This window comes from Lepisma saccharinum, chromosome 1 (genome assembly GCF_977018435.1).
Source record: "Lepisma saccharinum chromosome 1, izLepSacc3.1, whole genome shotgun sequence".
Classification (NCBI taxonomy): Eukaryota; Metazoa; Arthropoda; class Insecta; order Zygentoma; family Lepismatidae; genus Lepisma; species Lepisma saccharinum.
In genome coordinates, this window is record NC_139229.1 from 81,037,878 (window position 1) to 81,065,705 (window position 27,828).

The following is a 27,828-nucleotide window of genomic DNA, read 5'->3' on the forward strand; positions in this document are numbered from 1 at the left end:
GATTCTTTCCTATACCGATACATCGGCATTGGTATCGGCTCAACCCTAGTATTTATTTTATATCAAATATAATAAGTCATTATAACAAAACGTGGCAAATTAAAATTTGTTGAAAGAATTTAATTTTAAGAGCCTTTCTAATAGGTAGAATATTCTTCACTAGTTATGCTTATTGTGTGGTGTACTGGCATCATACATTATGTAAAACTGTAACCTATATATGGGACAATAGTTATTTCCTCCGCCAACTGCAATTCAATGAGAAAAAAATATGTGGCTGTAGCTTATTGATCCCCAAAATACCTAAAATTCAGAAATATGTACAAGAATAGTCTATTAAGAACAATCTGTAATTTGTATAACATGCTTACAACTAATTATCAAGAGTTCTTCTAGATAAATGATGAGAAACTTAGTTACATGGTAATTTATTTATACATGACTACGTATGCTGTATTCATTTTTCATTTTGTGAATGTTTAATTGAACTTTCGAAAATTTCACATTGTCTCACTGTTTCTGTTTTCTTTTATACATAGGATCTTCATTTTGACAGTTTTAAAGCACATGGGTAAGAGTTTAAATGTTGATAAAGATGGGAAGTGTTACATATATACTTGAGTATTCATTTGATAGAAAGGTTATATAAATGCTACATTTGACTCACTTACCTCAGGTGCATAGATAGTGTACATTTGTGTTAGTTGATATGCGCCATCCACCAATTCAGGCTTCAGCACACAAAATTCACACTGGCTGGCAAAGCATAAGAATGCACCCAAATAGAGATCGTTGCCATTCGTCCCAGTTGTCTTTCGAAGTACGTGGTTCTGGGCTGTGAAAACATACATGTATATATTTGCAACTGATCAATTAACTTATGAACAATAATGATCAAACTTCAGACTGAGCTGATATCAATGCTGGTACTTTCACCAATTCTAATGGTACTGACACCTGAACACTGCAGTAATTTAAACTTGTTCAGGATAATTGTTAATATTTACATCGGTTGGTTAATTTTACTTCGCTTTACGTAGGAAGGATTAATGAAAAGTACTGTCTCTGATGTAACTCATCAACACATGACTGCAATGATGAGTCTGATATCATAAAAACAATATGTTAGAAAACAGAGCATGAGTCTTTTACATATGGTCTTAATACTATATGAAGTTTATTTCAGATCTCATAAATTCTTTGCATGAAAACAACCTCAACATAAAAAAAAATGCAATAAATATTATGAAAATGGTATGATTGATTGATTGATTTGCTTTATTTTACTTCCCTTTTGTGCCACTTTTGGCTAATTTATGAAGATGACGATGAGTGATGACATGATGAAATTGATGAATGGACACTCACAAACATCCATGCCCATGCCCGGATTTGAATCAGGGACCCCTGTCGTCGTAGCACGATGTGCTAACCACTCTGCCAAGGGGGCCGGCTTATTATGAAAATGGCTTTGAAACATTAACAGAAAAATAAAAGTCACTTTGATACTTAGATTTAGTATATGTTTCTGTAATATAAACAGTGGTTATGTGAAATTTTAAGAGCACCTTAACATAAATATGCTTCCCGCTAAAAATCACAAAAAGAATGTTAAACAACAGACTACAACACACTAAAACTAAGTTTCATGGATTTCCTACGTGCATTACCAAGGATGGAAATGGAGGACTAAGAACTGGTGTCAGCTTCATTTGACCTCCACCTGTTAACAGGTATCCACAATATGGAGTTAAAGAGATACTTAAGTGAATTAATGCATACCTCCTTGCTGAAATCTCCTTCCACTGTCTGCCGTGCGCTCCAGGACGTCTGCCACCATTACACACTCGTGGCTCTTGCACGACCACATTCTTATCCGGGCATCTCGTGACAGACTGAACAGGTAAGTATCCAAGCCCAAAGAATGAAGAACCAAACTCAAAGACATATCATCACCAGTTGTTTTGCCCCTGCATAAAAATAGAAAAATGATCAAAATCAATACAGAATAATTATTAATAAAATAATAATTAATCAAGACAAAATTATATCACTACGACTTTGGCGCAAACTAAAAATATCACTAAAAAATTGATTATACGAATCTGATGAAAGTGCACCCATTTCCCTTGAATGAAATTTGGGATAAGTCGTATGAATTTTATGAAACGTATTGTTGCAACAAGAGCAGGACATGACTCATTAATACCATCAAGCAAACCAGTGCATTCAACTTGGCAAACATGAGTTACAGTATTATACAGCTTACCACTTATCATGGCCAGGCAGGCAGAGAAACACTGAGGGATACAAACCAATGACGTACCCAGATTTCCTGGTGGCCATGCCTTTCAATACAAGGGATGCCAACTGCAGTCATGTGACTTTCCACTCTATTACATGCATACAGATTCATTGGCTATCATATATAGCAAGCTGTATAGCAAATTTAAGAGTATAGTTACTTTTGTAAAAGTACATTAGTTACCATTGTAATGATACAGTAACATTTTTTTCAATTTTCCAACACTGATTTACTGTATTGAAAAATGTTATTAATAGTGTGACATATATAACATGTATCGCTTGTGTATGCTAATAAATATTGATTGTAGAAATGGTTAAATGTTTTTTGTGTATTTTCCTTTCAAAATGCATTTCACTGAGTGATGGAAGGTCAACACATTTAATTTCATCACCATTGTTACCTTGCACTCTTCGTCAGATTCTGCCATTTTAAGTATATCCTTAATTGTTCTCATGATAGTACAGCACTGAAATTGTGGAGTTTCCACCAAGGATATGAACCCAGAACCATTCACAAGAAATGCAAGAGTATAACCACTCAGTCATGCACAAACACTAATGTGAGGTAAAGTGTCCCCCCTCCCCCCGGTACCTATTGATTTGAGGCTGGGTGAGCCCCAGAGCCACATTATGTAGGAAAAGGCTGGAAAAATTCCAACCTTAGATCACCCTCCCTGGAAATCGAACCAGAGTCTCCCGTGTGGCAGTCAGATGTCCTACTGACTAGACCACTTCAGCTCTTACAAACCCTTATGTTTAGGATTAAAAAAAGTCTTACAAGACCTTGTTATTTTGAGGGGAATAGTTGGAGCCTGAAAGTGATGTGCTATGAAAGAGGTTCCACGAAAATTCTGCTCCAAGTGTGATTGCAATGTGACTTGTCCATCCCTAATACACAGAAAGTGATATAGGGTTGTTGGAGCTGCCTGGAAACAGCGACTCTCATGCAATATTAGCTTCCTTCAAATGTACTACCACTGCAGAGGTCAAACACGTTCCCTAAGACACAGAAACCAGATCAAGATAAGTCAATATGTTAACAGAAAACGTGACGTAAGTCAGAGATTCATTCAACTGTCAACAGACGACAGTTTAAGGTCTAGTGATGCTGTGAGTCAGGCTCTTTTTTCTAAAACAAAAAGTGACTTTCACCACTGTAACTTTAACCCGTCCAATTATTGGGTAAATCATGGCACATGTAAACTTTTTTCTGGTCAATCCTCACATAAAAATCATTGCAGAGGTTAGTTATCATGCACAAAAACAATTAGAAGTTCTAACCCTGGCTGAGTCTGTATTGAATGAGTACCGATGTATGCATCTAGAAAGTATTGGTTCGAATTTAATTACCGATACTTTTCTGAAGACTGGGTGTTACTGAGTCTGTAAAAATGTCACACGTCTCTTTCACAGACTTTAAGTATGTTGGAATTTATGCAAAATGCAGTGATATAGCTCAAGCAAAAAACTTATATACTTATGCACGCATAATGTGTGTGCGTGTATAGCACGCATCCTGGTTTTGATAGGGAAAAGCAACAAAATATTATACCTCCTCTATATATATAAAAATGGATGTATGTGTGTGTGTGTGGGTGTGTATATATGTTTGTTCCGGCATAACTCTCGAACGCCTGGAGCTTTTTCAACCAAACTTGGTACACGTATCACTTGCAATCTGGAAAGAATATTTTGGGGTAAGACATCCCTGGCACGCATAGGGGTGGGGTGGGAAGGGGTGACATGTAAAAATAATCAAGAAGGACCGATATTAAATTCTGCACAGACAGACATCCATGACTCTATGCAATCCAGCACAACAATAGTGTTTCTCGGGTTGTCTAACATTTAGACTGTGTTGAGAATGGAATCCATAGTTTTCGTGACAATCCCAATGCAGTTTAACTTCAAGTTCATCACCAATCGGCATGGGGGGGGGTGAGAAATAAAATGCCACAAATGACCTAGATTAGTATCGAATCCGTAGTTTTCGGAGTCGCTACACTAATTGGTGACATTCACGATCACATTTAAAATTAGTTACATTTTACACTGTAGTTAGAATTCATTATTTTCCTGTCTAATATAAATACCCGAGCAATGCTGGGTAATCAGCTAGTACATAATATGCAGCACAATTTAGGATCAAGAAATAGTTTTCTTAGGTGCAGGTTGTCATGTCAATCAAGAACAAATGATATAATGCTTAATCAGTGAGTCACCAGATACTAGGTGGACCAAGATGATGATGTGCGAAGTGTAAGAGAATGTCAGAAGCAAGATAAAAGCTGAAGGCAGCTCAATTCATGGGAAGCGTTGCAAATATCCAGAAGTGAAAGAGCAGCTATATAAATGAATTATGGATTTTCAGTGCTTGGGAATTTATTTTCCATCATTTCTCATAAAAAAAAAACACCAATGATTTGGCTCCTGTATGATGGGAGGTGTGAATTTGATTGCCACCAGGATGGCACCACCTTGCCAGGTGGCGCAAAACGTTCTGATTGAAGGCGTAAAAACACCGCAGAAGCAATTTTTAATGAAGTTCTTTAAAAAAATGTCCTGCAAATGTTGACAAACTTGTGGGCGTAATTTGTATTTATGCCTTTGGATATATACGTGTTATATACACACTGGCATACTGAAAGCACCCATGGTTTCATGTTTCCTGTGGGATCATTCCGTGTAGAGGCAGGAAACAGGCATGATGCTCATAACACACAGTGCAGTTTTTTGAGCCAAAAATTTTAGTGTGCATTATACTCGAGTAAATATGGTATATTAAAATTTATAAACATTCTGCACTACTTTGAAATATTGCAATTTTCAGTGGTATACATAACTAACCTCAGAGCACCTGGAACTAGCCCAGTCCAAAGCCTATTCATTATAGAGGACTGTTTCAACTCAATTGTCTCCACACATGTTGGCATAGTCAACAGCTTCACAAGCAACACAATTCCGGTGCTGTACCCTAAGGCAAAAATAGCTTCCTCGCTTGCTGTCAACCAGGATGCTGCCGTGTGAGGTAGAGGTGTATCTGTAACAAACGAAACTAACGGTTAATTGTGCACACATTATTATTGGTTTTTAAAGTGAACACATTGTAACAGTGTATTACAATTTATCATTAAGAATTATATCCACTAGGTCAGTGGTCTACAACCAGCATGCAGCCCCATGGCTGTAATTAAGCTGCCTGATAAAGCCTGCAATGAAATAAAAGAATAAATGAAGAAAATGTGAACCAATGAAATCAAACTTATGTGAAGAGTCAGAATTCCTGGTCTGCACCATCATGCCCCATTCATTGCCCTCAATTCTAATATCACTTGTGCCTGCAAACAGCTCTTTTCCAAAATGAAGAATGTGGAATGAAAATTGGAGAATCGTTTGACCGACACATGCCTTCAAAAGTGAATGCTGGTAGCTTCATCAAACTTCAAAGCAAGTATTGACTTGCCGCTGAAGAAAAAGCAATCACAGTCCTCTCATTGAAGGGATAAATGACAATTCTTGTGTATGAATGGTTAAGGTGCTTTCTTTTTTACCAATATCATACATACAGGCATGCATATTTAGTTTTTGATGAAAATGTGAAGTAACACATTGTGATGTTAATTTCTCATGTTTTTGAAAGGTGTGAGGTGCATTTTCCTACCCTGTATTGTCACGAAATGATGCAAAATGAACTGCAAAATACGAAATAGACTTCCAAACATGAAATTTGAGTTATCCTGTGAGTTATGCAATTCACAGAAAAATGATTAATTCCACTGAGAAGCAAAAATGAATCCCTTTATACTGGAATAAACTTAACACTCTGGTAACTACATAATGTGCTATTACAAGAGATATGTTTATTTTGTGTAATAAGTGCAGTTATAAATCAAATTTAGGATTATAGTCACAATTTTAAAAACAAAATGTTTTGTATACCAGTTTTGATCCAATTTTTTCACAGCTATAACACCGAAATTTTATTTTATTTACTGATTTTGAATTCGAAAGTGACTGTTTCTGTACCAAAATTTTGCTCTTTCATTTACCAAAAATATGTGCCTCTAATCATACAACATGGTTTTATGATGCTTGTGCTGCAATGACTAACCTCAATTCAGAACGTGACTGTGTTCTTTGCAATAGTCATAGTGGCACCACAGGCAAAAGGACCAGTGTAGAACCGTGTGTTCTGTGCACCTTACTCCCTCCCACTGGAGGGGAGGGGTAGAGTGGAGCAGGCTTCCTTATGGCCCGAGTTGAACCGATGGAGGGGAAAGTGTGCAGAGAATTTTGGTGGAAGGTTCTTTTTAGAGCTGAGCACATACTGATACCGATGTATTGGTAATGGAAAGTATCAGTTGGAATTCATCTAACAATATTTTCCCGATATTTTGGTCTTTTACGAGTTCGCAAAAATGCCACGTGACACTTTCGCAGTCTATTTATCCTGGAAATTTGTTGCAAAACAACCGGCTTTTTTCTGATAAAAAGCCAGCTTTTTTGAAGACAGTGACAGTGTACAATTGGTTGGTAATGATTGTAATATTTGTAATTATTGTATTTAATAAACAACTGCACTTCTACAAAGAAAAAAGCATTAATAAAAAAATATTTTGGATTTTGTGAGTTTTAGTGAATGAAATATATGTGACACTTTCATGCAATAATTGGTTATTATTTTTTATTAATGATAGTAATTTTTGTAATTATTCTAATTAATAAAGTAATTTTTGTAATTATTATAATTAATAAATAACTTCACATATATAATTAGCAAAGGAAGCAGTGATTCAATAATAAAATGGTTTATTGAATTTTAGTGATAAAACACCCCCGGTACGTAAGTTTCTTATACGGTTTGGGTAAGCTAGGGTTAAAACTAAACGTGTAGTCCTGATGAGCATATCTGACCATGAAATGGACTTAAAACAAGCTTTTACATGTTTGTATCTCAATTTAAATGTTGATGTCATAAAATATGAAACAAATGTTAATATCACAATACGTATTCGATGTTGCGGGACAATTATAAATCTTTACTGTTCACAACACATATGCAGAAATATACGTATTACGTGAATGTGTGTACATCCTGTTTAATGGAGCTGTAAGACTGAAGCGATACATGGCTCTTGGAAACCAACACTTAGAAGTAAATGTAACCTTTCGAACCGAAGCAACAAAGCTGCAAGTGTCGCTTGTCACTTGGCCTCTACAGTTTTCTCAGGGAACTTTCAGATCGAAGCAACCAGTGACATGTGTCACTTGGAAGCAGACTTTTCGACTCAAAGTGCGACAACGAGCTAAACATGTCACTTGCATGTTGCTTACACTATACTGTTTTCTCAATGGCGTGTATAGTGCCGCTTTGGTCTGTTGATCTTGCATGCACAATGAATGTTTTACTTTATACTGAAGGAGACTGTGTTGCTTGTCATCTCTGACTTCAGTCTGAAAGCTCCTTCAGCAGCGCACATCATGTCGCCTAAGTCATGTTTGTGCACGCGTGTTGGATGCTTGCTTACAGACTGAAGGGGCACAAGTCACTTGTTACTTCATTCAATGTAACACCCCCACACTGTCATGTGTTGCTTCAGACTGAGTGTTCTCTATACTTAATAACATTGTTTGCTACTTCATCAGAGATTAAGATTTAATTCTGCCTGTAAAATCACAGAGAACAAATTACACGTACTGTTGTTGGAAAAAGGCCGGCTTTTTTTTATAGGAGGTTCTATTCATAATTACGAAAGGCCTCTAGAGTGGAATAAAGTAATGCTGTTGCCTTGTAATAAGAAGGGGTCTGAGGTTCAATCTTCAGTGGAGGCAGAGTGCTTTGGATCTCATTTCAAACTGTAGGTCCAGTCCAGATTTCTTAAATAGATCTTTTTGCCATTTGCGGCCAGTCTTATTTGCTTCTGCTTCAGTTTTAGTGCCAGTGTTTTTCAACTGACAGGCTGCAAACGGTCTGTTGCACCCAGCGGTTAACGACTAATTTAAATCTAATTTTTATATTTGACAGCAAGTCTATACATAATTGAACTATGATTATGCCATAGTTGATATATCAATATTAAGGCTGCATATTAATTTCCATATAAACTTTAAAGATCAGAAATGTATCTATGAGTGAAATTATTGGGATCAGGGCATCGACTTGTAAGAAATAAATTTACTGGTCTGTGGCCTCACAAAAGTTGAGAACTACTGCAACAAGCAGCCAAAATACATCACTAGTTGCTCTGTGGCCAGGTTTAGCAGCCGGCCATTTAACCAAATTATACATGATGTACTGGAAAGCCAGAATACAAATATATTTTACTGAACACAAAATTTAATGTAAAGAGATTTGATACTAGATTTTAAAAAGATAGAGCAGTATTTTTTTTATTTTTTTTCCTTCATGTACGTATTCGTATAACAAATTCAAACGTTGAAAATCATATCATATACTATTAGGTTCTATTAGAAACACATACAAAACTATTCTAGTTATGTGAATATGTTTATACTTCATAGATATATTTAATAAGCCTATCGAAATATGAAGATAACACTCGGAAAGAACCAAACATTGAAAAAGCCAGCTTTTTGAAAACACTGTTTATGTCTAGCTACGAATTTCATATTGTAAATTGTATTTTATATTTAGAAATGAGTGTCTATTTTACAGTAGGGAGACAAACAAAAACCATGGAACATGAAAAATACTGCCAGCTCCTGTATTTTCATCGATTTGAGATACTTTGGGAAAAAAAGCCGAAAAAAAGCCCAACAAAAAAAGCCAACGTTTCATTTTATTTAGCACAAATTTTGAACGAAAACTGCACTTTGTGATTACATAACATCTCTTTTAATATTTTGATGTAATTCTTGAATATTCTAAAGCAAATTTCTTGATAAATTGATGCATATAATTGGAGTAAAATATTTACACACCAACATAGATCAATATTTTGAACAAATTTTAATTCTTGCAAATCTCAAGTATCGGTATCAGCATCGGTGGGAATCATAAGAGTATCGGTAGTAGTTCAAAGTGGTATCGGATCAGCCCTAGTTATTTTAGTTGTGGTCGCTCTATACCAATGGTGATATATAATCTCATAAGAAGAGAGTAGAGTAAAGATCAGGCATGAACGTGCAGCCCGTCAGTTCCTTAGAGAATGTAAATGTAGCCCGCTATAGGAAAACACTCAAGAACACAGCACTACACACCTGCAGATTAATCTATTCTATATCAATAAGTAATGTTATGTTTAATCTATTCTATATCAATAAGTAATGTCATGGATCATTGCAATATCACAAAGATATATAATTATAAATGGAGAAAAGGTACTTACTTGTAGCAGTTGTATTGATGACATGGAAAGTAAATGGATCATTGGCCGCCCCTTCAGTAGCCTCAGCAAAGATAGACTGCACGCAACTGTCCCTCCTCAGAGCAATACTTATATCCTGCAACAATACGAGAAATATCAGTGAATATAAGGATAGTGAAATAGTATTGACAAATCTGGGAAACACAAGCATATTGCTACCAAAATAGCCAAAATGTGTTACTGATCACAAATTAAAAAAGTACATACAGGTGTGTGTGTGTGCGTATTCAATGGAACATTGATTGGATGATTTTAAGGGGACCAAGATGGAAAAACTTAAAATGCAGGAAAATGTAAAATTTGGGAAAATATTATAACAGTTCGCTTTGTTGGGACCATCAAAATTGAATGTAAAATCAGGGAATGTAAAAATCAGAGTTCCTTGCATGTACAAGTACTAAAATATTTTTACTTATATCAAACAAATATGCAATGCTCTATGAGGTAGGGAATGAGGAAATGAAGTGTACAACTGCAGCCTTCACGATGGATATACAGTACTTACATCATTACAAAAAGCTTTAAATTTTATTTTACGTCATTTGCTAAATATATATTTGAGTACAAGAGTAGGAATGTTTTGTGTGTTTCCGTTAATGCAGAATTTCTGTTACTAATCATCTCCTCTAAGAGGTCTCTTGGCAAATGGGGAACTTTTTAAAACAGGATTTTTAACTGGTTTAGTTTTAGACAGGAATATTGTCTGGGATTGTTTCTTAACCAAACCTCTAACCTAACCCTTTTCTTTTATAACTTAGTGACACGGCATTATGATTAGTGCCTAGACAGATCATGAACTTGATGAAAGGGGCAGTTGTAAATCTTCATACTCACTCACGTAAGTAAGTTCAAATTTTTACTAATTTAGTATTCCTTATATCATCTCCTTGCTTGCTGTATAACACGTTTGAGCTGCGGATTCTAATAAAGCAGCTATCAATATATAATTCACAATAAACTCTCACACACACAAAATATTACATGGGTAGTCACAATACAACTGTGAATAAAAACCTGGGCTGAGTTGATGCCGATGCATTGCTATCGGAAAATATCAGTTGGAATTCATCTGCCGATACCAGCCCATACTTTTCCACCATTTTGGTTTTTCACGGAGTCGGCAAAATACTGCGCGATGGTTTTGCAGTCTAATTATCCTAGAAATTATGCAAAATTCAAACTTTCTCTTTATTTTGCACGAAAATCTGAATTTTTATGATTACATAACATCTATTTTGATATTCTGATGTAATTCTTGAATATTCTAAAACAAATTTCTTGGTAAATGGATTAGTATATGGAGAAGAATATTTATACACTTATACTGATCAATATTTTGAACAAATTTTTATTATTGCAATTTTCAAGAATAGGTGGGAATCTGTAAAAGTATCAGGATCGGCTCAGCGCTAACAAAAACTTAACTCTGTGACGCAACAGCCTTTTGAGAGACAAGGCCTGCCAAGAGGCTTTTTGTAGGGTGATGCTTGGTCAGTGTGTTCAGACTCATCACCACTTTTATCTGGCTTTTTGAGACAGAAGCTACCTTTCAAGTAGCTTTCCAATTGGCCTCACAATGTTGGATCAACACAGAATTTTTTTAGCTCCCACTAGAGATCAAAACGAGAACCACTGCCACCAAAGGCAACAGTGCTAAACATTTCGCTATGTGAAAGCCCACACTAATGAATAAAAATTATTAAAACATTATCCTTAATAACAACTAAGATATGGCAGAAATTGAATACAGATGTGTGCAAAATGTATTAATCGAAACACCTCAATTTTTGTATTCCAATCCACCAGGTTTCACAAACCAAGCTCAAATTCTGAAGAATTTTGACTTGTCTTTCCCGTCGATAAGTTACTTATAATACACTACATTGCACATCACTACCTCTTAACTAATTAATGAAATATATTAATATTAATGCACGGAAACTATCCAACATAAATAAATAAATTGACTTGTGGGTAACTTACCTTGTCATGTGCCTTTGGTGGAAGTGGGAAGGTCAGGCGATGAACGCTGGACACTGTTGCCACCAACACTACAAGGTGGTTGTACGCTTCGTGAATAGTAACTCCTTCCAAAATTGGGGTGTCACGGAAGATGTACCGCAAATGATTCCCAACCAAATTTACATCCAAGCTCTGCTCCACAAGTTCGAGGATATTATGTGAAATTCGCCTACGGGACAAGAAATATTTTATTTTTGCGAAAATTAGACGTAGTTATTGTGTTATAGAAATATCACTACTGAAAATATTTTGTTCTATAAGAATACATGCACCTTCAGTGGCCGAACACATATAGTGGTTGGCTTACAATCTCATTCCAAAGGTGCTGGATTCATGTCCTGGCATGAATGTTAATTCGTCAACATCAAATAATCAACTTTCACCTTCATCAGGATAATTAACAACAATGGCAGGAAGAGATATAAAATGAGAAACTGTTCATGTTAGTGTACTAATATAGCTCATTTATGAATCTACTTCAGGATTCTTTTCACTTACAACTGCGTCAATTACAAGCGAAGAACATGTTATACAGTCGAACCTAAATTTTACGTTTTTCAGGGGACCAAGCTGAAAAAACTTAAAATACAGGAAAGAAAATTGAGGAAAATTTACTAACATTTTACTATGTTGGGACCATTAGATTGAATGCATAATGGGGGAAAATGTAAATCCACTGTCACAAGCATCGAAAGCTCCAAGGAAGGTTCACACTGGGTGGTCCATGCAAAATACTACCTAATTCAGATAAGTTAATTTTATGCTCAGATAGGATAATCAGGATTGGACCTCTTGAGTTCAAAGTGGGATCCAAACCACTGTGCAATGTCTCTACCAGGAATCTAGCTCGGAAACCTCTTGATTACAAACCAACCAGGTTACGACTACAACATTGGGGAGGCAGAAATTTATAAACTACAAAAAAACATACATGTAGGGGTCAAAAATTTCTAAAAATTTCCATCATTAATCAATCAACCAAATTTCTTAAATAAGGATATCAGTGCAGCTAAGAATCAAACACAATGCACAAAAGATGTAATGCAAACTGCTCTAGTACCCTTGTAGTGGATAGACAAAAAGTGATGCGATAGATGTAGACTAAATAAATTTCCAAAGTAATGCCATGGAGAAGTTTATATATAGGAAAACTAAATCATTTTCATATAGACAATGATTATTTCAAAAGAAATGAGTATGAATTAAGTAATGATAATGGTATAAGATTGATTACTTTTGCAACCTCAAAGAATTTAATTGTGAAAAGTACCACTTTTAAACATAAAGATATCCATAAATATAACTGGTCTTCTCCAGATGGTAAAACTCATAATCAGATAGATCATATTCTCATTGATAAGAGAAGGCATACTAGTATAATTGACGTTCGTACACATAGAGGTGCGGATTGTGCCAGTGACCATTATTTAGTAATTTCTAAATTAAGAGAAAGACTCTCAGTGATAAATCATAAGCAACAAAATCTAAAAGTTATAGAATTTAATACAGGAAAATTTGCTGATGAAAGAATTAAGAAAGATTACCAAATTAAACTGTCAAATAGATTTGATGTTTTGCAGGATTTAAATGATGATGAAAATATAAATGAAACAGATGTAAATAAGAATTGGGAGCACATACGTAATGCAATAGAATCAGCAGCTAAAGAAAGTATAGGATATCATAAACCAAGAAAAAGTAAGCCATGGTTTGATAATGAATGTCATAATCTAATAGAAAAAAGGAATCAGGCTAGACTTAGGTGGTTAAATAACTCTGATGATACAAATCTAAGCAACTATAATAGAATAAAGCGAGAAGTTAACCACACGTTTAGAAGTAAAAAAAGAGATTACTTGAAAAGCAAAATTAACGAAATTGAAACAAACAGCAGAAATAAAAATATCAGAGATTTATATAAAGGTGTAAATGAATTTAGAAAGGGGGAATTTAGAAAGGGGTGGCAACCTAAAGTAAACTTGATAAAAGATAAAGACTGTGATTTTCTAGCTGACCCAAGTGATATTCTAAATATATGGAAGAACTACTTTAATGACCTTTTAAATGTTCATGTAGGAGATAAATCAGAAGTAAATGAAGTGCACACAGCAGAACCTTTAGTTTCAAAACCTAACTTGACTGAAGTTAAAGATGCTATTAAAAGGCTAAAGAATAACAAAGCACCTGGCATTGATTTAATACAGCTGAATTAATTAAATATGGTGGAAATTTGTTAATATGTCAAATTCATAAATTAATTTGTTTAATATGGAATAAAGAAGAAATACCTCAACAATGGAAAGAATCCGTAATTGTTCCTGTGTTTAAAAAAGGTGATAAAATGAACTGCAATAATTACCGTGGAATTTCTCTACTCTCAACAACATATAAAATATTATCTAACATTCTTTTAACAAGACTAACCCCATATGCTAATGAAATTATAGGTGATTATCAATGTGGATTTAAACGTAACAGATCAACTACAGATCAGATTTTTCACATCAGACAGACACTTGAGAAAAAGTGGGAATATAATCAAAATGTCCATCAGCTTTTCATTGATTTTAAGAAAGCATATGATTCGGTCAAAAGAGAGAATTTATATAATATATTAGTCGAGTTTGGAATACCTAAGAAGCTTGTTAGTATGATAAAAGTATGCACCAGTGAAACAGAAAGTAAAATTTGTGTGGGTATTAATGTGTCGGACAAATTTACAATTCATGATGGGTTAAAACAAGGAGATGCATTATCTCCATTGCTCTTTAATTTTGCCTTAGAATATGTTGTTAGGAAGGTAAAAGAAACTAACGAAGGACTAAAATTAAATGGTATGACTCAGTTGTTAACATATGCAGATGATGTAGACTTATTAGGGGATGATATAAATACAATTAAGAATAATGCTAAAATATTTTTCAAAACTGCTAAAGAGATAGGTTTGGAAGTTAACGAAGAGAAAACTAAATATACGCTTACAGGCCGAAACCAAGTGTTAGGTAATAATCAAAATCTAATTAATGATAACAACTCATTTGAACCAGTTTCCAAATTCAAATACTTAGGAGTAATATTAACAAATGAAAATTATATTAAAGAGGAAATAAAAAGTAGGCTTAATTCAGGAAATGCATGTTACTTCTCTCTTCATAAACTTTTGTCTTCTCGTTTAATATCTAAGAAACTAAAAGTTAAAATATACAAAACAGAAATTTTGTCTGTAGTATTATATGGTTGTGAAACTTGGTCCCTTACATTGAAAGAGGAACATAAATTGAGAGTATTTGAAAATGAGATCCTTAGGAAAATCTTTGGACCTAAAAGGGATGAGGAGACAGGAGAGTGGAGAAGGTTACATAATTTAGAACTACATAATTTGTATTCATGTCCAGATATTATTAGAATAATTAAATCAAGAAGACTTAGGTGGGCAGGCCATGTGGCACGAATGGGAGAGGAAAAAGGAGTTCACAGGATTCTTGTTGGGAAACCTGATGGTAAGAGACCTATAGGAAGGCCAAGACGAAGATGGAGGGACAACGTTGAGATGGACCTAAAGGAAATCGGTAGAGATGGAAAAGAGTATATAGATCTTGCTCAAGATAGGGACAGATGGAAGGCCTGTGTTGCTGCAGCCATGAACCTTCGGATTTAAGAAGGCTAGAGAGTTAGTTAGTTAGAATGGATTAGCTTATCTTTGCATAAAGTTAACTTAAAAACCAACAAAAAGTGTGTTTATGGACAGACACAACATAAAAATAAAAAATACAACAGTCTTTAAATATGAAATTAATTAATTTAAATGTACTAATTAATAAAATAATTAAACTGATTTTGTGATTATAAAATAACTGACAACAAACCACGTATTAAACATTTTTGTGATTCACAGTGTTGATGTAAATGAGAACAACAGAAACCCACCAGTATATAAACCTGTTCCTTGTGTATGGATTGGATGAGTCCCTGTAGCAGTAACCTCCAGCTCTTTCAGGCACCTTAATGTCTTGCAGTGTGCTTTGTGTAGCTCCTGTGTAAAAGAAAAATCAAATTCGTCATTACCTGCGTAGGGCAATTCCATGATTTTGTTACATCCGCATTCATTTTTTATGTTAATGGAACCCTATCATGTTACATATCGTTGTAAAGTTTAAATTCTGCAGTTCTGAATATGGCAGTGTTCCATTCAAGATAGTGACATTCACGTGCAATGGGGTTGAAATAAGCTCGTCTCAAAATCGAGGAAGCTTCTGATTTTTTACGATACTTGAAAACAAGATAAGAAAACTTGAAATGACCACATGACTTAATGGAGGAAATGTTGTGCTGCTAGCTGTTAGTTTGAGGGTCCTAAATGTACCTCATATTGATGTTACCTTAGTCACGGGAAAAGCATATTTTAAAATTTTTTTAGAAAAAATAAAGAAGAAACTGGCAAAACTCTTACACCAAAGTTAGAGCCTAAATATAACCAATAAATTACCTCATAAATAGGGTGATCATACATCCTGTTTTGACTGGGACAGTCCCGTTTCAGAGGCATGTCCCGGTTGTCCAGTCCATATGATTAAAAAGCACTATTTGTCCCGTTTATAAAAGTCTTTCTTGAAAAAAAGTCTAAATTTGACACACATTTCATGTTTAAAAAAGATGTATTGTTTTGTACATACAAAACAACATATGTTCTGTTTTTTGTAGAGCTTTGAATAAGCATGCAGTTTTTTTACGTAATTGCAACAAGAATTTAAATTTCCTGCATCTTGACACAACCTCAAAAGAATCTAGAGTTGTGTGTCTGATATGTGTGGTAAGGCTTTCGGGGAGATTTATAAACAATTGATGAAGAATGAAGCTGATCTCAAGAAGACTGGTTTTCTGATAAATACTTCTGGCACTTCTCAATTTCAGCGTGTGACTAAAATCAAAGGTTTATCAGATGGAACCACAAAAACACTGTAAGGCATGCCGAGATTATAATAATCAGTGGCGGTGATTGGGTTCCAAAACTAGGGGGGCAAGGTGCAAAAAGCAGGGGAGGGGAGGCAAAGACAGTTTACTCTCCCTTGGTACATAAGGTTTAGCATAGTGCGGGGACAAAAGTGGCAAAAAGTGTGGGGGAAGTCAACTGTCCCCTCGCACCACCCAACCGCCGCCACTGTTAATAATTAATACCTTTCGGCAAAGGGAGAACATAATTCATTTATTGTTTATGATGTATCATTTATGTGATCCATCCTTTAATATATAATTATTTTATAATTATGCCTAACCGATATTTCAGGAAAGGGAGTACACTGATCTCCTAGTGATGTCCCGTATTTAGCTCAAAATATTATGGTCACCCTACTCATAAACTATATTTGAAAATACTGCAGTAAAAATCTTAGTACTCGTGAAACGTATATCTTCAATATTACAGGAGAAAGTACTCGCTGAATTTATTTTCCCAGCAAATCATGTATTTTTCAACATTAATCTCTCTCCGATGCACAAAAGCTGTTCCCTTTATGTCCTTCTACTACGTCAGCCAAAAGTTGCATGTGTTTGATGATGTAACAACCAGTCAGTGTTTCCAACCGTGTAACAGTTAAATAACATTTTTAACTATGTTTGCCTTACCTAACCTAACCGTGCATGGTTCGTGGAGCTAACCGTGCATGGTTCATGGGGTTTTCGAACCCGGAAAAAAAATACGAAATCAGTAACACGAAAGTAGGTATTTTTCGGTGAAGGTTGCAACACTGCATAACCATTGATCATCGACAATGCTAGTCAAGATTTCTCCGCCATATTGCATGTAACGCAAGCGAAAACGAACAACTAAGAATTACTCGATATGTCGAAAAATGTTAAGTATCCCCGAAATGCCTTTTTCTTCTTTTTTTTCACATTGGTACTCACATATTCTGCATTCCTAAGGATTCTTGAAGGTGCCATTTCGATTTTTTTTTCATGGAAATAATCTATATTTTCGACGTATGAAGTAAGTTTTGTTCGTTTCTTTTTCCCTTCAGTAACACGCTAAATAGCGGTCACAATTTCACTACCATAGTCAGCATGCAGTGTTTCCACCCCACTCCACCAAAAAATACCTACATAGCCCCACAAACCATTTCCGGTAAGGTTAGGATAGGTAGGGTCACGTATAGGTTACAATAGTTAAAAATTGGTTTCGAAAAAAATATGCGTAGCCCCACACACCATTCTCGCATAGCCCCATGAACTATTGACACATAGTCCCACAAACCATTTGCGGAAACGTACCTTCTTCAGTTACAAAAACACGAGTTTGGAAACACTGGCCGGGATTGACTGGGATTACGTCATCACACACAGGCTACATCCACCTGGAAGTATATGGATGCAAGAGCTTTCGTGCATCTGTCACACATTTATATCGAAAAATAGATGATTTACAGGCAAAATTGAATGAACGATGCGAGATAACACTTCTCCGAACTTCCACAATTCTAAAGAAACTGCATTCGGTAAGTAATTTCAGTAACACTTTACTATACCTGAGACAGATTTCTTCAAATTTACAGGAGAAAGTACTTACGCAAATCATTTTCTGTAGCGTTGTTGATATTCGGGAATGTAATTTTGATTCATTTTAATGCGAATGCATGTGGTTTTGTACGAAAATCTATTTCCGACGTGCTATTGCAGCTGCCGCCATTTGCTTTCTGTAGGAGAGCACAATAGGCTCCCGTATTGTCCGTATATGCTAAATTGAACGAAAGGAGTGCTAATGGAAGCAAACCTACCAGGCCTAACCTAACCTAGTAGGCATACCTCGTCCCCGTGATGGTTTGTGGGGCTATCGTGAATTTTTCTGCTAACGTCAATGTTTTTTCTGGCTCAAGGAACGATCAACGGTAAGCTATCGCCATGTTGTGTGTGGAAATAAACAAGAACAGTAAGTACTCGTAAATGTAAGAAATATACATTACTGAATGGTACGTTAGCAATGTAAAAAAGTGCGAAAGAAGTGATTCCCAGGTGTCTCAGGTATAGTAAAGTAGTACCGTAATTTCTCTTGTAAATTTGAAGAAATGCGTTTCGGGGATATTTAAATTTTACCAGCAAATTTGAAGCCAAGTTCTCTGTATGTGCTTCATAAAGAAGTTACTACCAACGCTGGGACATTAGAAGATTTCTTTAAAACTATTCCACCTCTTAGTGCTATTCAACAATTCCACTGTGCAAGGGTATGTATGTAAGGTAGTTGTATATATCGCAATAAACATACTTCGTCCGGGAACTGACCTATTGGCCAACCAAGTGCAAGATTAAGGAACTACAACACATCTACAGAATTACCTGTGTTGATTTTATATTCCATCCATCGTTCTGGTAAAGTTTGGTCAGGTATCACCTCGCGATATCCTAGAGGAAAGTCTGCCATTCTTTTCTACTCACAAGATATTTTCCGTTCTAAAATATACCGCCTTTCGGCACGCTGATTTCATACACACTGCGACTACACAGACTACTGGCAGAAGTACATACAATCTTTAGCAAACATATCGGCTGTACAGTCTTGTACAAATCTCAAGGGATGTAGAATTCCAGAGTTTCACAGTGTCCCGTAAATTTCTCAACTTAGTCGGGAAATGTCGAAATTTTTCTCGCCCGGTACGTCTCTATCACTCTATGTCGTGATTCTTGATATTTCCTGTCCCGTCCAAACACCAACGGAATTAAGCCCCAGACAGGCAAAAAAAAAAATATTGTTTGACTGTGTGCAGGAATATTCGGTCGATAGTTTACGCTGTGTATACAAGTTGTAGGAGCACAGAGAGATTAATACGAAGATGGTTATAATATAGTGTGTTTTCGTGTATGTTGAATGAATTGTTTTGAAAACTACATGTTATCTCGTTTATTTTACAGTAGTAATTTGTGAAAAAGCATGATTAATATTTTGAAATGCCAAGCAAAATGAACAATTACATATCAGACGAAATGGGAAATACGAAAACTATATTTGTGTTAGGACTTAATATTGTGTTTTCCATTGCAATTGTTTTATTAAACAAGTGGGTGTACGTTTATGTAGGTTTTCCGAACATTACATTGACATTTTTTCATTTTCTTGTGACTTTTGGAGGATTACAAGTCTGTCAAAATTTACAGGTGTTTAAAGTTAAAACAGTTCAGATTATCGATGTGGTCCCACTGGCGCTGACGTTTTGTGGATTTGTGGTGTTCACAAATCTGAGTCTTGAGAATAATTCAGTTGGAACATATCAAATTGCGAAAGCAATGACAACACCGTGTGTTATTTTTATCCAGAGTTACTGGTATGATAAAACATTCTCCAAGGAGGTGAAAGTTACTTTGGTAAGTTATTATTGTTCAAAAACGTAATGTCTACATTTATTTATTTACGAGCTGATTGCCCGGGTATTTATTTATCCCAATCTTCTATTAGACAGGAAAATAATGAATTCTTACTATAGTGTGAAATGAACTTGGAGTTGAACGGCATTGGGAGTGTCACTATTCATCTTAGTGACCCCGAAAACTATGGATTCCACACTAATATCGGTCGTCTTCTATTATTTTTACATGCCACGCCCTCTCCTTAGGGGGGTTGTGGAGTTGAAGGGCACTATTCATCTTAACGACCCCCAAAACAATGGATTCCACACTAATACCAGTCGTTTTCAATTATTTTTACATATCACCCCCTTCCCAGCCCTAGGGGTATCTTACCCCCACAGTATTTCTTTCCAGATTGCAAGTGATAGATGTACCAAGTTTGGTTGAAATCGCTCCAGGCGTTTGAAAGTTATGCCAATACAAACACACACACATACATCAATTTTTATATATGGCATAGTCAATATTAATTCAGGCAGGGGGGATTACCTTCATAGTCTCAGATGTTATTGAATTTAACACAGGCCCATAGCCAGTATTGAAGGAAGGTAAATTATGTGTGAGGGGTCATTAACTTATATGAATTTTAGAAATATCATACAAATACTACATTTTTTCTATATCTTTTAAAACATCGTGTTTTTGAAGTGTTGACTGCTACTGACATCATCCCTCACTACACACACCATACTACGTTTGATGATACAGATATTTATATCACACAAGAAAAATTCACAATTGCCTACAATACATTCCACCTCCGGCGGAAGCAATGAAACTCCCCTTCGTTTCCATATGATGGGAGCTGTTAGTTGACCTTTGATGCAGATGGGGAGAGAATTTGCATGATGACATCAAAGTCACAGATTTCTGTCTAAACGGGAGGTCGCAACATGGGTAGCGAAGGTACAGATAAAGAAGCTGCCCTGTGAAAGAACCTTCTAAAGTCTAGAGACGAGAAGCTTCTAAATACTTGATGCTACTTATACTTCTTCTTATAAATAAGATGAACAAATGTATTAGCTGTTTTTCATGTCCTATGAATTTATCCTTCATGAAAGTTGTGAACAAAATAATATCTGCTGTATGCATTTTTACAGAAAATAGTTTTGAATAATATCCAGGGGGCTGGCAGCAGTTCCAGGGAGCTCATCCCCCCTGGCCCTTGCCTGGCTACGGGCCTGATTAAACATATGTTAAAATTCAGGACATAGTAAGAAACCCGTATTTTTTTGTTTCGTCCAAAAAATTCCTGGCCCGAGATACAGGCTGCCAAAATGGTGCCTCGGGCTTCATTTCTCACCTGCAATTTTCGGCAAAATATTAAAATGCTCTATCTCTGGAACGGTTCAAGATATTTTGTTGCTGTTTTTTTTTATTTGAAATAGAATAACTTTCTGATTAAAATGATAACCTCCGTTTGGAAATATGTGTCCAAGTTCTCTTGCTGTAGCATGCTGAAATTTTTTTGAAAAATCAAATATATATATATATATTTATTTTCAAAAATTTTGATTTTTTTACTGTTGATCAGCACCATACAGTACTACATTCCCTGAGAAGGAGAACTTCCACTTTTGAGTTTAACAGGTTTTATAAACAATTGAAAATTTTGCCATACATTAATCCAGTTTCCATTACCACATTCTCACATATTGGTCTCATGAAATCAAAATCTCCTTAGGGAGGACTTGCCTTAAAACATTTGGTCTGGGAAACATAGCAGATGACTCTTCCGAAGTTACATATGCAACATGGAAGGAAAGTAAACTCATTAAGAAAACTGTTGCCATTGATACCTTCATTGAAGAACTTGGGAAATGGACAGTGAAAGCAGTAACACACCAACATCTGAAGAAATTGCAATAACAACAACACACAGCAGAAGTGAAGGGACGGGTAGAGGCTGAACAACTATGTTTAGTGCTTCACTGTGATTTTGCTGAGAACTGGTGTGTGATTCTGCCACAAGAAGTACAAGGGTATCACTGGAGTAATGACAGAGTTTCAATTTTTACAGGAGTCACATATTTTCACAACAAGACCACAAGTGTTGCAGGTATAAGTGATGACAGAGGACTCAGTACATGCATTGTTGGCAATACACAAAATTCAACAACAGCTGCAATCACAGGCAGAAAAAGATCATCATTATTTCTGAGGGTGCCCCTAGTCACTTCAAAAATTGTTACCAACTGTTTGAATTGACTAAGTCGCTTGTGCCAGTGGTTTCCAACTTCAAAAGGTCCGAAGGCCAAAATTATATCCAGCAGTTGATTGGCTGGCTGCATTTTTGGGGGGGTGGGGGGGGGGTTAAAATTACAAAACTTGTAAGTACTGAACTGAAAATGTAGTACTTTCGCATGACCTAAATTTCTAAAATGAGGCAATAAAAACAATGGAATCACAAATCAAAATTACATAATTACAATTTATTTCACAAAAACTCAATACTTATGGATGAATTGAAAGAAATTAAAAACACACCATACAAATAATAATCCATCATACTAAGTGTTCAATGTGAAAATTGAGGCCGATCTGCTTCTTTTATTAAAGTTGGAATGTCCACTTCAATTTCTGTATTTGAAAGTCTCAGAAGGTGAAGCATTGAAGTATCTGCCAGTCGGCTTCTGTAGCGGTTCTTGATGAACTGCATTGAAGAAAAAACGCTTTCACATGTTTATGCACTGCCGAACATCAATGTCATTCTTTGCCAAAAACTACAAAGGTTTGGAAAGTGTTCCTTTGAAAGGTATTTGAAATTCTGTGGTCCCATTTCTTGCCAAGTTTGAAGGAACACATCGCCTTGCAAATCACACAATTCAAGTTGGAGAGAAGCTTCCTGTTCTTCGATGTTAATGCCAAGAGGATTGCTAAATAGCTGGATGCTGCTTTTAAGTTCTTCAAAATCTTTAAATCTGGAGTAAAACTCATCTATTATTTAATATTTGCACTGAATTGAGAAAAGTCCAGTGTCTCTTCATCTTCTGCTAGCCGCAGACAGCTTGGAAAATGGAGCAGGTCATTCCTCTTCAAAGTGACATTGAAAAACCTTCAGTTTATTACGGAACCCATTTATGTTTCCCTTAAATCTGACACCAGCTGGTTTCTTCCCTGCAGTTTCAAGTTCAGTTCGTTCAGATGACCTGTGATATCTGTTAGAAACGCCAGTTGTTTAAGGAAGTCCTTACTGTGAAACTGTTCCAGGTGTCTTGCGTCGGATGAGGCAAACTGTTCAAGGAACGCATAGATTTCATTCCTTATTGCAAAAAATCTCTAGGCATAAAGTCTTTTCATGGTAATCCTTTCCTACGCTCAAGCACCTCACATGGTTAAAAAGAACTAGGTCATCATATTCTGCCTCCTTATCCTCCAAAAACTCACGTAACTTTCTATGTAGAAGGGCTCTGTCCCCCCCCCCCCCTGGAATCTTGTTTATTATTTGTATAACTGTGTTAAGTACTTCATTTAGTTTCACTGATTTCCCACACAAAGCCATTTGGTGAAGAATGCAATGCAAGGCTGGACAATTAACTCCACTTTCCTTAAGCAATGCTACAAATCCAGATTTTTCTCCTATCATCAATTTTGCTCCATCTGTTACAATGCATGAACACTTATCAAAACCTCCGATCTTATCTACCGCATCATATATATATCCTTCCCTTTAGTGGTTCCATGAAGAGAGCAGAGGTCAAATAATTTTTCTTTTGTTGAAAAATCATCCTGCGTTACACTTATAAATATCAAGAGCTGACTCACATCTGTTTGATCTGTACTTTCATCCAGACACAATGAAAAATAGAAACTACTTTTAACCATGTAGATTTTCAGCGAAAAATGCAGTCTCGACCAGGACTCAAACCCGGGTCTCTGATAATCCGTGCCATTGCCCTACCACTGAGCTACCGAGCCAGCCTGGCTTCCCCTGTCAGAGACCCGGGTTCAAGTCCTGGTCGAGCCTGCGTTTTTCGCTGAAAATCTACATAGTACATCTCCTGTGTGTGCCTAATTTAATGAATACTTATAACCATGTTATACATTTTTCTGTTACTTGTTCTCCCATATCCATAACCCATCTTTGTACAGTCTGCTTAGAAAGTGACACAGATTCAAATTTGCTAACAACACTAGAGTCCCTGAAAGCCTTTCCCATTTCACTATGTTTCCATCCGAAAAAGGTTTCTCTGCCTTAGCAAGTTCAAGTGAAACTGCATAAGAAGCATGCAGTGCTGACGTTTGCCCCTTTGTAATACTGCTAAACATACCTGTCTGCTGTTTGACTTTTTCAGGTCCACAATTAGCAAATCCGTAGACTCTCCTTCATATTTTCCGTATCTTTCTTCACGTTATATTCCTTGAGCACTGAAATAATTTGCAAACACTGCAGCTTTCCATTGTTGTTTGTAACGAGGTAGTCTTTTCCCCAACGTTCTTGATAGGTTCTATTTTAAATTTCAATCTTACGTTTTTTGGAGATATTGCTAATTTCGATATTTGCACAAACTTTACGATCAGTCACAGTACAATCCGAGTTGGAACACTGGAAATCTCTTCGTACTTTGTGCGTAGCAAAACAGATCTCTATAGCGCCACTCTGCAGTTTGCTTCTGAAGACAAAGCAGGCGAGTTCATTCCGCATAGCGAAGAGATGGGAAGCGGGCGAGTTCATTCCACATAGCGAAGGGGAGGAACGCATGGTGTGAAGAGAAAGCTACGTCACTTGAGATTCTTCTGATGATCATTATTGACTGCAAAATCAATTCTACCTGTGATATTGCCTTTCTTCACAGAGCTTCCGTTCCTTCAGTAAAAATAGAACGTATTTTAATAAAAATACATAAAATTAATGTATTTTGCAAACTGGCATCGCGGGCCGCAAAAAGAGGCATCACGGGCCACCAGTTAGAAACCCCTGGTATACAGTGCTACTGGTCATGGGAAGGGGCCTTGCGATGGTGTAGGAGGCCTGCTGAAGCACCACACTACAAAACATAATCTGTCTAGCCCAAGTACAGCTGCAATTCAGAAAACTGAGAATTTTACAAGAGTGGTGAAGTCATACACATCAACAGCCCTCATTCTGTTGCCCAAAGAGGAAGTTGAAGAATTCCACCAGCAGAAAATAGAAGAATGGTCCAACCAAACTACCCTTGTGAAAGGAATTCAAAAGACACATGTCTGGACTCACAGTGATGGGCGAACCTATATTGCACAAAGTTTAAAGAGCAAGAAAGAAGAAATTTCATTTGTCCAACGAAGATCTCAGAAATGGCAGGAGAATATTCAGATTCACAACCTACAAAGAGGGATGTTTGTAGCCTGTGTGTATGGCTGTGACTGGTGGATTGCAGAGGTTATAGATATCAGTTGTGAGTTAAATGAAATCGTCGTGAACTTTATGCTACCACATGGACCAGCTGCTGGATATAGATTTCCAGCTGCAAGACATCAACACCACCACCAGTGCTCACTTCCAATTCGCAATGTTTTAAAGATTGTGGGTGATCCAGTTCCTATTGGTTCAACAGTAAGGCAACACTCAATATCAAAGGAACATACTGATGCAGTTGAACAAATTTTTAGTTCATTGAATTGTTAATTTCAGTTCTAAGCAGAGTGCACAGAAGTGGTATGCTTTGGAACCTGTACTATGTTTTGGAACTTGCACATATATTTTGGAAGCTTTAATATGTTTTGAAAGCTGTGTCTGTTACTTATCTTTATGAAGAATTAAAATGTCATGTCAAATAAGACTAGATTTTGATTTCAGGAGACCAATATGTGAGAATGTGGTAATGGAAACTGGTTTAATATATGGCAAAATTTTCAATTGTTTATAAAACCTGTTAAACTCAAAAGTAGAAGTTCTCCTCTTCAGGGAATGTAGTGCTGATCAACAGTTTAAAAAAATCAAAATTTTTGGGATTGGCATTTTTGAAAAAAAAGAAAATTTGATTTATCAAAAAAAATTTCAGAAGGCTACAGCAAGAGAACTTGGACATATATTTCCATTTTAATCAGAAAATTATTCTCTTTCAAATAAAGAAACAGCAACAAAATATCTTGAACTGTTCCAGAGATAGGACATTTTAATATTTTGCCGAAAATTGCATGTGAGAAATGATGCCCAAGGCACCATCTTTGGCAGCTTGTATCTCGGGCCAGGATTTTTTGTGGACAAAACAAAAATGTTTAATTCAATAACATCTGAGACTATGAAGGTAAGATTTTTTCCTTGCCTGCCTGAATTGATATGGATTATGCCATATATATATACCGTGCGTTCATTTCGATCTGCAGCCAAGAGATCGGGAGAAGCGTGGCGGGCGGCGCTGACGGAGATGTCGACATTTGCGGCCTGTAATGCCTGCTTATTTTTATAGACATATGCAGACATTTATATAAATATTGCAAAACGATCACTAACCTGTGTTATAACATGCAAAAGTTCTTCTGTAATTCATCCAAGTTCTGCTCTTATATACACAAAAAAATACACTTTAGAAACGATGTTAAGAGCCACAGATAATAAAACATTTTAATCATAGTTTTGACCAGTAACGTCCTGCTTAAGTTTATATCCTTGAAAGAGTTTTGTGCCGATGGGGATCGTTTGGAGGTTTTGAATGTGCAACACTGTATCAAGATTACGCTGTAGAAGAAACCTTTAAAAGTCAATAGTGTTCGTGAGCTTCCTTGCAATCCGAAATCTCCGAGCTCGAGTTTTTTGTTCCTTTGCGACTAGATGAAGACAGAGTTGTAAATATAGTGGCGAGCAATGTAAACCAAGAGCGTGTTAATTTCGTACTGTGCGCAAGAGTGTTATTCTTGGTTACTTGCAGTTACTTGTTTGTGTTATTGTAGTGTGTATGTGTGACGTGTCAGTGAGACGATTGGAATGCCAGCCGCAAGATTCACGTTAGAACAAAGATTTTTTTATGTATGACACGTACCTACGTGAAAACAAACTCGTGTCGAGACGTGTGTAGGTAATTTGTACAGAAATTCCCATGCTTTTCAACTCCACACAGAGATACGGTTAGACATCTTGTCCTTAAATTACGAGAAACTGTATCGTTAAATTTTAAAACACCTAAGCAAAAACGACGGATTCTAACCGAAGCAAAACTCGATGATATTGGTGCAGCGTTAGAACGTTCTCCAAACAAACCTCTACGCCGTGTTTCACAAGAGGTGGGCGTGTCAAAATCATCGGCACATAGAGTCACTAAGCTACTAAAATTAAAACCATACTCTTATAACACAGGTTAGTGCTCGTTTTGCAATTTTTATATAAATGTCCATAAAAATAAGCGGGCATTTCAGGCCACAAATGTCGGCATCTCCGTCAGTGCCGCCCGCCACGCTTCTCCCAATCTCTCGGCTGCAGATCGAAATGGACGCACGGTACAAGGGTTGATCAAATGAAAAGGTACGAAACGTCGTAACAACGGAATCATTTATATAATACCAATGCCGCAATGGGAGAACATAGCGTGATATGTAGGGGTGCGATTGGAGTCACCACGTGGCATCGGAGCGTGCAGGGGAACGCGCATGCACAGGAGAGAGCAGAGGCTCCGATACAGAGCGCCGTCCAAGTGCCGCGGCAGTGCGTGTTAGGACAGGATGGCGTTAACATTGGCAAATTCAACTGTTGAGGAGCAGCGAGGTGTTATCCGTTTTCTGACAGCAGAAGGTGTTAAAACGGCCG

At 36.4% G+C, this 27,828-nt stretch overlaps 2 protein-coding genes across 2 annotated transcripts in view; one reads left to right on the forward strand and one right to left on the reverse strand.

Moving 5' to 3' along the window:
- Positions 1–19,290, reverse strand: part of Nup160 (nuclear pore complex protein Nup160) — a 58,932-nt gene extending 39,642 nt beyond the window's left edge. Inside the window, exons 1-7 of the mRNA XM_083133517.1 lie at positions 19,044–19,290; positions 15,645–15,750; positions 11,679–11,886; positions 9,657–9,771; positions 5,155–5,347; positions 1,783–1,970; positions 672–835 (exon numbers count right to left, since the gene is read on the reverse strand). Coding sequence (XP_082989643.1) covers positions 672–835; positions 1,783–1,970; positions 5,155–5,347; positions 9,657–9,771; positions 11,679–11,886; positions 15,645–15,750; positions 19,044–19,128 — 1,059 coding nt within the window. The 5' untranslated portion in view covers positions 19,129–19,290. The remainder of the gene's footprint in view (positions 1–671; positions 836–1,782; positions 1,971–5,154; positions 5,348–9,656; positions 9,772–11,678; positions 11,887–15,644; positions 15,751–19,043) is intronic.
- A 219-nt stretch (positions 19,291–19,509) lies between these two features.
- LOC145996940 (solute carrier family 35 member E3-like) overlaps positions 19,510–27,828 on the forward strand; it is a 31,137-nt gene continuing 22,818 nt past the window's right edge. The window contains exon 1 of the mRNA XM_083133528.1: positions 19,510–20,066. Coding sequence (XP_082989654.1) covers positions 19,653–20,066 — 414 coding nt within the window. The 5' untranslated portion in view covers positions 19,510–19,652. The remainder of the gene's footprint in view (positions 20,067–27,828) is intronic.